This window comes from Pangasianodon hypophthalmus, chromosome 24 (assembly GCF_027358585.1).
Source record: "Pangasianodon hypophthalmus isolate fPanHyp1 chromosome 24, fPanHyp1.pri, whole genome shotgun sequence".
Lineage (NCBI taxonomy): Eukaryota > Metazoa > Chordata > Actinopteri > Siluriformes > Pangasiidae > Pangasianodon > Pangasianodon hypophthalmus.
In genome coordinates, this window is record NC_069733.1 from 1,581,968 (window position 1) to 1,593,598 (window position 11,631).

At 39.3% G+C, this 11,631-nt stretch overlaps 2 protein-coding genes across 4 annotated transcripts in view; one reads left to right on the forward strand and one right to left on the reverse strand.

The window, feature by feature from the left end:
• Positions 1–6,823, forward strand: part of ankrd13a (ankyrin repeat domain 13A) — an 11,468-nt gene extending 4,645 nt beyond the window's left edge. The window contains 10 exon segments of the mRNA XM_026939847.3: positions 1–13; positions 420–486; positions 816–897; positions 1,056–1,117; positions 1,454–1,584; positions 1,925–2,082; positions 2,541–2,687; positions 2,924–3,093; positions 3,227–3,288; positions 3,469–6,823. The exon segment at positions 1–13 is cut by the window's left edge and continues 177 nt beyond it. Of these exon segments, the coding sequence (XP_026795648.3) occupies positions 1–13; positions 420–486; positions 816–897; positions 1,056–1,117; positions 1,454–1,584; positions 1,925–2,082; positions 2,541–2,687; positions 2,924–3,093; positions 3,227–3,288; positions 3,469–3,664 (1,088 nt within the window). The 3' untranslated portion in view covers positions 3,665–6,823.
• LOC113542373 (class I histocompatibility antigen, F10 alpha chain-like) overlaps positions 1–10,955 on the reverse strand; it is a 23,646-nt gene extending 12,691 nt beyond the window's left edge. The window contains exons 1-3 of one of the 3 annotated variants that reach the window (XR_003404300.3): positions 10,646–10,955; positions 10,425–10,515; positions 7,067–7,226 (exon numbers count right to left, since the gene is read on the reverse strand). The gene's annotated coding sequence lies outside the window, so the exon portion shown is untranslated. Of the gene's footprint in view, positions 1–7,066; positions 7,227–8,654; positions 9,436–10,424; positions 10,516–10,645 lie in introns of those variants that run through there. The other 2 variants (XR_004577143.2, XR_003404299.3) reach the window with 2 other exon arrangements.
• Between the last annotated feature and the right edge of the window lie 676 nt (positions 10,956–11,631).

Sequence of the window (11,631 nt, forward strand, 5' to 3'; positions counted from 1 at the left end):
TCTCATTCGAGAGGTGAGTCACGCCGTGAGTCACAGGATGCCGTGAAGCTGAATAAAGTGCTGATCTTCACACCAGAGCAGGATTTATTATTTATTTACCGCAGAAACCCTTACTCAGAGGCACATTTCAGCTTCCTCACTGGTGTCTCGAGACTCACTGTGACTTTACAGAAAGCTGAATCAGCCATCGATTGATCTGTTGCTGAGAAATGATCTTAAACGTATCGGCGAGTTTGATAAACCACGTGACCCTCTGAACAATGCAGTGCTGAAACCTGTGATACTGTGATGTACTATTATTCCAATCGGTGGTCGTTTTCAACCAGTTATTATAAATTATTTGTAATATAGCGGGTCAAGTGAGTGTGTATGTGGTTCTGGTTGTTCAGGTTGTTTAGTGATGTTGATTGTGTGTGCAGGTGTAAATCCGGGATCTGGGGCTGGAGAACAGACAGAACAGAAGTGGTGAACGGGTTCGAAGCGAAGGTGCGAACTTTTTCATAAATGTCCAGTAAGAGTGAGTGAAAGCAACTGAACCTGATTTATAACCTTGAAGATGAAGGCTTCATCATTTTTACTTTATTTTTTTTTAATCAGTTAGCGTCTTCTGTACAAGTGAATGAGCTGTTACTATAGAAACGATAAGGTACCTGGAGCTCAGTACCTGTTGATCAATCAGAATCCAGATACCATCAATAATAATACCATGTGGTATATGGTATTATATAATAATAGTGTTATAATATTGATAAACCCATGATGTTGTACGAGCTCTGTCTTTGTCATGTGATGATGATGATGATGGTGTTGTTTAGGTGTTCTCCGTCAACAACGTGAACGTGGTGATTCGCACGAGGACGGAGCACCTCACTGACGAAGAGAAGGCCAGAATCAAAAGTAACTGCTTATATGACATGTATTACGGGTTGTGATGATATAACAGAATAACAACATGATAAGCAATCTGTAATAGTTTATAATTATTTCTCTGGTATAATAAACTGCTGTAGGCTGAGAGTGACTGTAGTAGTAATCAGTTTTTCTGTCTGCTGCAGGTGAGAGGAACGTGCTGGAGTCTTTTCTGGGGACAGTAGAGCAGCAGATCAGCGCTCAGGGGGTACGTGAGTAGTGTCAGTGATATGTAAGGAATAAAATGCTGTAGTAAAATACTGAGTGATGAAGATGACGGAGGTACAGTTACTGTTATATAAACTTGTGATTTGCAGCTGCACTGCTGTCGGAGCTGCTGTTATAGAAAATGAATCAACACCTTCTGACCAATCAGAATTCAGAATTCAGCAGCGCTGTGGAATAAAGCCAGATATTAACCCATATCAATGGGATCATATTCTTGTTTATGGACTTTGGCTAATAATAGCGCATCAGCTTATATCTTGTGAAACAACATGTGATTTTTATTGATAATTAAGCAATTTCTACTGATATTTTTTAGGATTTAACTCTAGAGTACGCGACGGCAACAAACCCAACAGCCATCACTCCAGAGGAATATTTTAACCCGGACTTCGACCTGAAGGACCGAGACATCGGCAGACCCATCGAGCTCACCATCAGAACCCAGAGGTGAATAAAGAACAGTTAAATATTAAACTCTCACTTCACTCTGTATTTATTTTGCTGAAGAACTTGATTGTATAGTGTAATTTCCTGGTTTAGATTTAGTTTGTAACAAAAATATAAATTTCCTGGAGGATGAACAGGGATATGCTAAATATTTTGTAGCTTTTAAATTCAGATGTAAAGTGTGTGTTGGTAGAAGGAGATTTTTTCCTGTTTATAGATTTTAAAAGCTCTTTAAACTCTACTTCTCAGTCCAACTCGAACATGTTTGGGATAATGATGGTGCGGCTTGTTGAGGTTTTACTGGCACTCTTTCGCTGACCCACATCTTGTTGCTCCTCAGGTTTAAGGGGACGTTGTGGATGAGCGAGGAGCACCCCCTCTCTCTGGTGGAGCAGGTGACCCCCATCATCGACCTGATGGCTCGCACCAGCACTCATTTCGCCCGTCTCCGAGACTTCATCCAGCTCCGCTTCCCCCCGGGCTTCCCCGTCAAGATCGGTAACGCCCGAGTGCACCAACAAGAGCTGTTCTTATCTCATCAGTTATCCAAGTATTTACCCCCCTTAAACTTTTCCACATTTTGTAGCGTAATAATTTGTAACTGGATTGCGATTATATGTGGCATGAAGAATTATGTTTGTCAGAAACCCAGCACTGATCGCCACCCTGAGAACACCATGCCCACTGTGAAGCACGGTGGTGGTAGCATTAGGTTGAGCGTTACCCTTGGCCTCTTGGTTGCTTCTCTGATTAATGCCTTCTTTACACAGTCACAAATGTGGAACTGTTCAGGTGGGGGCAAATACTTGTGAATATGTAAAATGTAGTCTGTGTGTAATGTGTTCCTTCACTTATCTGTAATTAATGACCTTTTATATTCTAATGGATAACCTGAACAGTGGTGCTGATTTTCGATCTCTCAGTTTGTGATGTTTTTTTAATTGGTCTTTCACCAGAAATCCCGCTGTTCCACGTGCTCAACGCTCGCATCACGTTCGGAAACGTGAACAAGTGCAGCACGGAGGAGCCTGCCGACGCGAGCCAATCAGCCACTACGCCTTCGCCGACAGAGGAAAAGGAAAGCGAGAGCAGTGAAGCTTCAGGTATTGCAAAACCAAAACCACAAATAATTTTATTGTTACATAAACTATTCTTAAATAACGAGGATGAAACTGTAGTAATGTTTGATTACTGAACGAACAGCTCTCAGTAGTGGAGTCAGGAGCTTGTATTCGCCTGTAGCCTCTTAGTAGTTTTTACCTGAACTCAGGTGCAGTGTGTGCTGGAGCTAGAGTCAAATCTCTCTCTCTCTTTCTGTTTTATCCCTCTCTTTTTACAGGTGTCACTCCATTCCAAGTGTCCCCCTCCGTTTTCACGGTTCCTGCTCACTACCACCAACGCGGGGGCAGCAGACACATGCACACACACCACCCTTCCAACCACGATGAGGAGCTGCTGCAGTACGCCATCCACCGGAGCCTGCTCGAGTCCAACGGCTACAGCACGCAGGTGTGTGTGTGTGTGTGTGTGTGTGTGTGTGTGTGTGTGTGGACGTGGACCTAACTGTATGAGCTGGAATTGGAAAACGTGAGCTCTGTGTGTGTGTGTGTGTGTCATATTTGATCTCCTCTATGATTGCTAGAACCCTTGGGGTGACTCTAATGGAGTTTCGACACACAGCGTGGTAGAAAGCCTAAGTGATGGGTGAGTCAGTCATTCCTGCCTTTCAATAAATCACGAGTCTGTACTCAAAAAAAAAAAAATACTGATTTAATCTGATCTCATAAACTGTGATTAAAAAAGATTAAGACCAGTATTGCAATATGAAACTATTATATCAGGACATGATCACCTACTTTTATACATCGTGTCTCTCTACTTCAGGAACGTCTCTGAAGGCGTCCTCGTTGATTTGAGCGAAACCACACCCACCAGCACAGAATCCACCTCCAGCCCGGACTCCGACCTCCGATTGGCCATCGAGCTGTCCACCCGAGAGCAAGAGGAAGAGGAGAGGAGGCGGAAAGAAGAGGAGGAGGAGCTGGAGAGGATTCTGCAACTCTCACTTACGGAAAAGTGACCGAAAGAAAAGACAGAGAGAGAGAGAGAGAGAGATGGAGGAAGGACAAAAGGGAAAGTCCGTTTCCTGTTTTGCAGCCTTGGATCTCGTCAGCAGCACTCGACTTCCACTTCCTGCTCTGCCATTCATTATATCATGCTGACGAACGATCCATTCTCTAAGAAAAGAATCATCACTCATAGCCTAACCTTAAGAACACACTTTAACTCGCAATCTAAAGACCACAAAGCTTTTTTTTTTAAAATGGTAACACTTTCCTCTGTTATTTTTCTGCCTTTCCTGAGATGATGATGCTGCTGCGTTTCGGAGAAAAACTCTGAGCTGCTTCACTGAGACTGTGTGAGAGAGTAACGTCTCTGAAAGGCCAAACATGGTGTCTGTGTGTGAGTCTTTAGGTATGTGTGTGTGTGTGTGTGTGTGTGTGTGTTGTATACGTATCAGAACCGTAAAAGCAAGCTCTGTCGAGTTTTACATTATCTCAGGGTTCTCATGGGTTCTTTTAGCCACGTTGATGACACAGAGGAGGTTTGAGATTAGAGAACTTTCCGGTAACTCCTATAGAACGACCAGTTAGAGTTCCAACCTCGCGCTTTGATTAGTTATAAATAGGCATGGGCCGATAATCAGATACAGCATGTACTCTGATGCACGATATTAGCTGCTATAAATTCACATGAACTCACCTATTCCACATACGTTAAATGTAACTACAAGCGGATAAAAAGCACGATGTAGTTCATTAATAAAATAAAAATAGTAAAAATTGGTAAATTGCTGTGGTATAAGAAGCGGAAAACACTCGGGGACATGCTGTTCTAGAAAAAGAATCAACTTCGGTGGTTACAGTAACTCTTCTTCATCCCACCACCCTGTCACTGATTATTTTACTATAACAGCACAACACGCAGTGTTTTATTCCTTACTTATTAAATTCTGATGGAAGGTAGCATTGTTTCTTTTTTTGTGCTTCCAAGACAAAGTGCATCTAATAATCCAATTCCTTCCTTTTTGTTCAGTTATAATGCTATCTAAAGAGAAAAGTTTATTTATACAGTGTTGTGATAAAGTTAAAAATCATAACACAACTCTAGATAAGGATTAGAATATGAAAATGTGATATATCGGCACATGTCTATTTCCGGAGTAAGCACACACAGGGCTAACACGGCTAATATCAGCTGATCGACTGCAGCTTGAAGTAGGATCCTTTTTTGCCTTCTGTATTCTTTAATAAATATAAATATGTAAACAGAAAGATTGTTTAGATTGTAACTAAACTGCGCAGTACAGGTTCAAGATATCCGCTCACTTGTGTTAGCATTGTTAGCCGGTTTAGGACACGAACACCTCGACTCCAAAAGCAATACTGAAACCACCGTGCCTCTGCGAGTGAGACAGGACAAGAGATAAAGATGTTGTAGCATACACCTAAGCCTGAAATTTGCACCACGGCTTCACGGTATAGTGTTTATTCGTATAAATGCGCAACTTTGGGGTACAGTATTGAAGTTTGTGTGAAATTTCCATCACTTCCTGTTTGACAGCTGGCTTTTTTTTTTGGATGTTATCTGGCCTTATGAGACTCTACGGGTGTCTAATTTATATCTAGACCGTTGGTTTGGAGTGTTAAGCTCCATCACTGTGAGATGGAGGAGTAGAGGAAGATTCCACCTTTCCCTGCGTCCCCATGCTGTGTGTAAACCTGTCAAACCCCGCACAACTCACAAGTGGCCTCTTGCAGCACAAGAGAAGGACGAGAGCATAACAGGAACAATGTAGTTAGAGATTTATAGTCAGTTTGCTTGAAACTAGCAGAGTAAATCAGTTACGCTAGCTCTCAGGGCCGTATTCAGAGGTTGCAACTTAAGCCCTTAAGTTACACCAGTATTTACACAGGGAAAGTTCCTTGTATTCAGAGTCTGGTTACGCACACTTAACTAGATTCTGCTGCACACTGACATCACTGAAATCACCTGTGTGTTGTTCACGCCTAGAAACGTGCGAGTCGGGATTTTTCAATAGCAGGTAGACCACTACCTTTAAACACAAGCCCTTGCCTTTAACCCTAAAAGAATCAGGGATGGAAAACGTGGAACGGAGAAGGAAAAGCAGGATTTTTTCCCCTTGCTGTCAAATGTAATATAACAAAGTCAAGAGACGATTGCTGCATGATAAGTCCTACATGTAATTATTACATTAATCACCGCACATTTGGTTGAATTTAACAAAATGGCTTCCACACTCATTATTCAGCAGATTATAAAATAGCACTTGATCTAGCACATTATATTATTTTGCATTTTGTTTATTTATTTTTATATCATTCTCCGGCAGTTAATTGTTCGCACAACTTATTCAAGCTACGCGATACTAAATCGAGGTCATGCGCAGGATATAGGCTAATTGTCATGCTTCTAATTCACAATTTTGTTCAATTAATAATAAAATAATGCCAAATTCTGAGTGTGGCCCACAGACAGGATGGAGCATGTGGCTAAGTAAAAACCCAAACTAATGAATAAAATGTAGCTAAAATATGTTGTGCTTTTGATATATTAAGGATATTATTGTTTTGGTTGTTTAGAAACAGGATGATGTGCCATGATTCAGTGTTAAAAAGAAAAATCAGAGACATTGTGTGTTAAATCTAAACTCACTGAAACCAAAACGAAGAGGTGAAGTCAACAAGGGCGTATTACTGTGTTGGAACGTAGCCGGATTGTAGTGCGAATTTTCCACTTCTGCTGGTATTGTAGCAAACACAACTAGCTCTCTCTCTCTCACACACACAAACACACGCTGCTTTTTTGTTAGTACAACTGAAGAAACCTTCAGCAGCGTGAATGGAAGCAGTATCCTTATTTTATAACAGAGAAAAATTATGATTTTATTTTTTATCCGAAACTAAAACATACAAAATGACTGTGATTGTCAACAGTATATAAGCAAGTTTTTTTTTTTTTTTCAAATTTCTGGTGGTTTCTTGGGTTTTTAAAGGAACTAATTGCCAAACGTGATCAGTTTTACCATATCAGGGTTTATCAATGGCTAATTTTCACAGCTAATGAACTGTTTTATGAGCTGAGTGTATAGTAAACTGTATCATCTGTTGGAGGTAACAAAAAAAAACTTTTCACTTAATAAAAGCACTTTATATAACATGTATTTTCTGCATTGTTACTGCATAAAAACATCTATTATGAATCATTTGGTGAATCATTGAACTGGCACAGATGTATTGTTATACCAAAGTAGATAAATGTTTTTTTTCCCCATGGTTTCTATTGTTCCAGTTTCTCACACTGACCAGCAGATGGAGGTATACTAACACACAAACACTTCCGATGCTCTTCCTGCTAAGATCATCCATAACATCAGAACCACATACAGAACACCAGATACCTCATTACGGAGCAGATCCTTGAGCAGAACGTGAATGCTGATGACCTTCTAAACATAGCCGCATGTGCAATCACAGGGATTTGAGCTGCGTGTCCTAATCCAATCTGTAGGAAAAAGACGGATACGGGGTCTCTTTCATGCCGTGTAGGAGGATGCAGGGCTGTGAATAGAAATGCAGATTTGATTAGATCAATTAGGCATCACGCACCATACATGTGCTACATGATGTCAACACTGATTGGGAAGCTTGAATGATGCCGCATGAGATTGAAGTGGACGGCCTTTAGTCATAACCAGGGGAGGCTGGTGTAAATGTGCTAGCAGGGCTAAGCCACACCCCTCTTTCAAAGATAAAAAAAAATCAGTATAAGGTTCAAGTTTTTGCATCCACATCAGATTATTTGCTAAATGTCTAATGAAGAAGCAAGAAGTGAGGCTGGGGCTGATTTCTTTTCCACCCAGACTGTAGATTCATGCAGTCTGTGATTACACTCCTGACACGCCCCCTAGATTTGACCTCCGTTTGGGTCGATATTTTTCACATTTAATATGATAGTTTTCATTTTTTAAGAGTGTAATAGTTTCCCTCACATCATTCTTATTACGTCACTGATGAAACCTTGTGATATAATTCATCGCTCAACACTAATAGTTTCATCGTCAGGTTATTGATAGATATTTGATTTTAGCCCTCACATCTAATTTCGCTCTGTGGGATGTTCAAAATTTGGGATCTTTTTTAAATTAAAACCTGGTTGATTCTTTTCCAGATCTTTGTCCCTGACTTCTTTCGAGAGCGCCTTGTTTGTTTACATATGTTCTCTAACAAACTGGGTTCTTCCCGGAACGGATGTATGGATCTTGATCATGTGACACTTTAATTACAAACAGTTTGACTCCACTGAACTAACTATGTGATTTCTGATGGCAACTGGCAACACCAGGACTCACACCAAAGGGGGTGAATACTTATGCATGCACAACTTTTACGTTTTAATTTGTACATAATTTTGCAAAAGTATACTGATTCATGACATATAATTAAGTCACTTCTGGGATGTAACACTACAAAATGTGGAAAAATTTAAAGGGGGGGGTGAAAACCTATGCAACCCACAGAAATATTATCTCGCCCGAACAGCATGTAAACATAGGCTACACATTTTCAGTTTTACATAAGCTTTATTACACAAATAAAAATACACAAAACCTCACACAAACATCTGATAATAAATACATAAAACAACACTGAGGACAGAAATAAAAAGTGCAGGTGTAAATAATAATTCAGCAGCAGTTCAAACAGACGCAGTAGCCATGGAGCTTCTCCGCCTTTTCCCTGATTCAAACACAGGCTCATGTTCAACTCCATATACATTAAACATCATAATGTCATCAGGTTGAACATAACAAGATTTCTGCAGTCCATCTGTGATGCTATAACGTCAGAGTTTCCCTGCGCTAACACACCATCTAAACTCTCATCACGAGATTAGATTTTCACATCAGTTTTCTTCTCTAACCTTCTATCACGGCTTATAATATTACCATAAAACCCTGCGTTAACACTGCTATATATTTACCGGTTTATTTATCCATTTAGAGTTACATTTAATGTTGTGGAATGCCTATATATAAAAATTTCTATATAGAAACAATGTATTAGAACAAGCGTGTTAAGTTAATATAAACCTGCTACTGGCTTCTGCACTACTGGTACGTTTGTGTCATTGTTGTGAGGTTTGTTTTTCGCTTGCTAGCTAGAATTTTAAACAAATGTTAGCTTGTGTATGAAACAGTGAGAGGACTATTACTGTTAGCTAACTGACACTACAAATGTTTTGCATTACATCAGCTAGCTGTATTTAACCAGGGAAACGATTTCTGCCGAGCTATGAACAAAACTAAACTGTAAAGAAAATTTATATTTTTAAACACATTCCGCATCTGGAGCAATAAAAACATGAATAAAGTTAAAGCAGGTGCGTTAGAGCAGGGAAACTACTAATACACACGGAAATGAATAAGAGAATTCATAAATGGTTTCCCTGATTTAATTTCACAAAAAAGAAAAGTGACGTAATGCCTCAAAGTCCTTATAATGCTAAATTACCCATGATTATACAGTAAAAGCATTTTTCCACAGAGTCGTTCCTGAATGAAACACTGAAGGCCAGCTGAGTCGTCCATAAACACCGGTCCATCTGACGCGCCGCTCCTCAAATCCCAGCTCCTCTTTCTCCATCACCTGCTCACCATCAGGGCTTTTATAATAAACGAAAACTTAACATTAACCTAAACCTCATCTTAAAAAAAAAAAAACAGGCCTTAACAGGAAATCAAACTAAGACAAACCAAAAGTCACAAAACTGAAATGGCGTGAAAAAAAAAAACAGATTTTTTTTTTGTATTAGATTTTGTATTGTTCATATTGAAGTGCTGACTTTTACGTCAAAGACAGATAAGTCAATAGATAAATAATCTGATATCCGTTCAGCAGTGGATATGAAATTCACAATGATTCTTAAATTATGATTAGAAATATAGTTTGAAGCCCCATATTACTATTAAAGTGGGGGTCATACTTATGCATGACACTGTAACTATAATTACACGCAAAGTGACGCCATTCACTGTGACTCAATGCTTCAATGATTGTGGTGCCATTTAGCCCTTGTATCTTTTAAAAATTAAACTCTGTGTTTATATATTTTACATTTTCAACACTGAATCTACGAAACAAATGCATTTAAACATAAAAAAAATGTGTGAACACATCCGAGACAACAATCTCTTATTTTTTACAGGTTTATTTGCTGACAAAGTCTACACATGTGGTTAGCTAGCATTTTTCTTCTTCTCATGATCTTCAGGAAAATTCAGATGATGCAACTTCCTGTTGTGGACTATTCCAAGTATTTCACAGGGGTGACCGTGTTCAGACCGTTGTGGGTCGATAAAAGGTACATTTTTCATAACTCATTGAAAAGGATGATTCAGGCATGATGTGTGAACACATTAATGCAACGACAATCATTTTTAAAGTATATTAATGATTATATTTCAGGGTAAAGTGTAGTTATAGTGAGCTGAGTCAGGCAGGAAAGGTTTTATTCAAGAATAAAGTTATAGTTATCAAAAGTTATTTATCTGAAACATGCAAATACGTTGTTGTGAAGGACACTTTTACAGATATGTATTTAAGTAAACATAAAGGAATATTTGTGAATGTAATATCTGTGGGACACAAATGGGACGCCAGTCATGGACTCGCCCTTAAACACTTGCGCATGCGCGTTTCAGCAAAAGTGTATCAGTGAGTAAATTATGGCCACTAATAGTAAATAATGTAAATTACCTGATTCACCGTGCTCTCAGTGGCTTGTACACACACACTGCCATGACTAGCATAACCACCAGGAGGACACACAGGACGCTAATGAGCAACACTGGGAGGAAAAAGAGGAAAAAACAATGATATCTAATGCAGTAGCATCACTAGCCATTAGCTGTGTTGTGCCTCATTAGTCAAGTCTGCATTGAAAACATCTTCACCTTCAATATATTAATACTTCTTACCTAAATTTTGATTTTGGAGCACAGCATAGGGCCTTTCGTTTGCTATCGCTTCACCAGCGAATATTAATATGAAGAAAACAAGCGAATAAACCCGGAGTCCCAGCATCATTGTGGTCCAAGACAGGTTCAATCTGTACAGCTAGGTTCAAACACACACTACTTTACTAAGCAGTATGCCAGAATAGTACACATGCAGTGCTAGCGTGTTGTCTTCACATACTGTCTACTACAATAGTATGCGTTTTGAACGAATCTGAGCCGAGCAGCTTCCGGGTCCTAAATCCTGTTGGATTTGTTTCATAAAACCGCCATATTGTTCAGATATGAACAGGTGTGAGGGATTAAAGCTAACTGGCTAGCTACAAAATAAACAGTGATACAAATTTAAAATCACAATTTTAAAATTGTGTAAAAAAAAAAAAACAAAACCATATGTAGAGACATCAAATTACTTAGGACTGATAAATAATGTAAAAAAAAAAAAAAGAAAAGAAAAAGAAAGAAGAAGAACTCAATGAATGAATTTTGTTAGCGTACTTGTTGGACTTTCTCCCTGTCTCAGCTAATGAATGAATGAATTATATTAGCATGTTGATCATTTTTACATAGTCTGAGAAGGTTATGAAAGCTAGTAAATCAAGGCTGGGTACGTCATCAATCTTATCCATTAGGTCATTAATCAGAGTTATGGTGGTTTAGTTATTGTTGTTGTTCTTTCAGCTGCTCTCATTAGCAGTCGCCACAGTGGACTATTGGTCCGTGTGATTGATTTGGCATAGGTTTTTACACCGAATGCCCTTCCAGATGCAACCCTGTCATTGAGACCGGCACTGAGAGCGCACTCCCAGTGGCTGGGTTGGTTCCTGGCCCCAGTTCAATTCCCTTAGCCTTAGGGACCCTTATGGTGGTTTAGATGATTCAATTCAGCGTCTTTAACCAATGGACATTATCACAAAGCAGCTGTACAGAAATATAAATAATTCAGG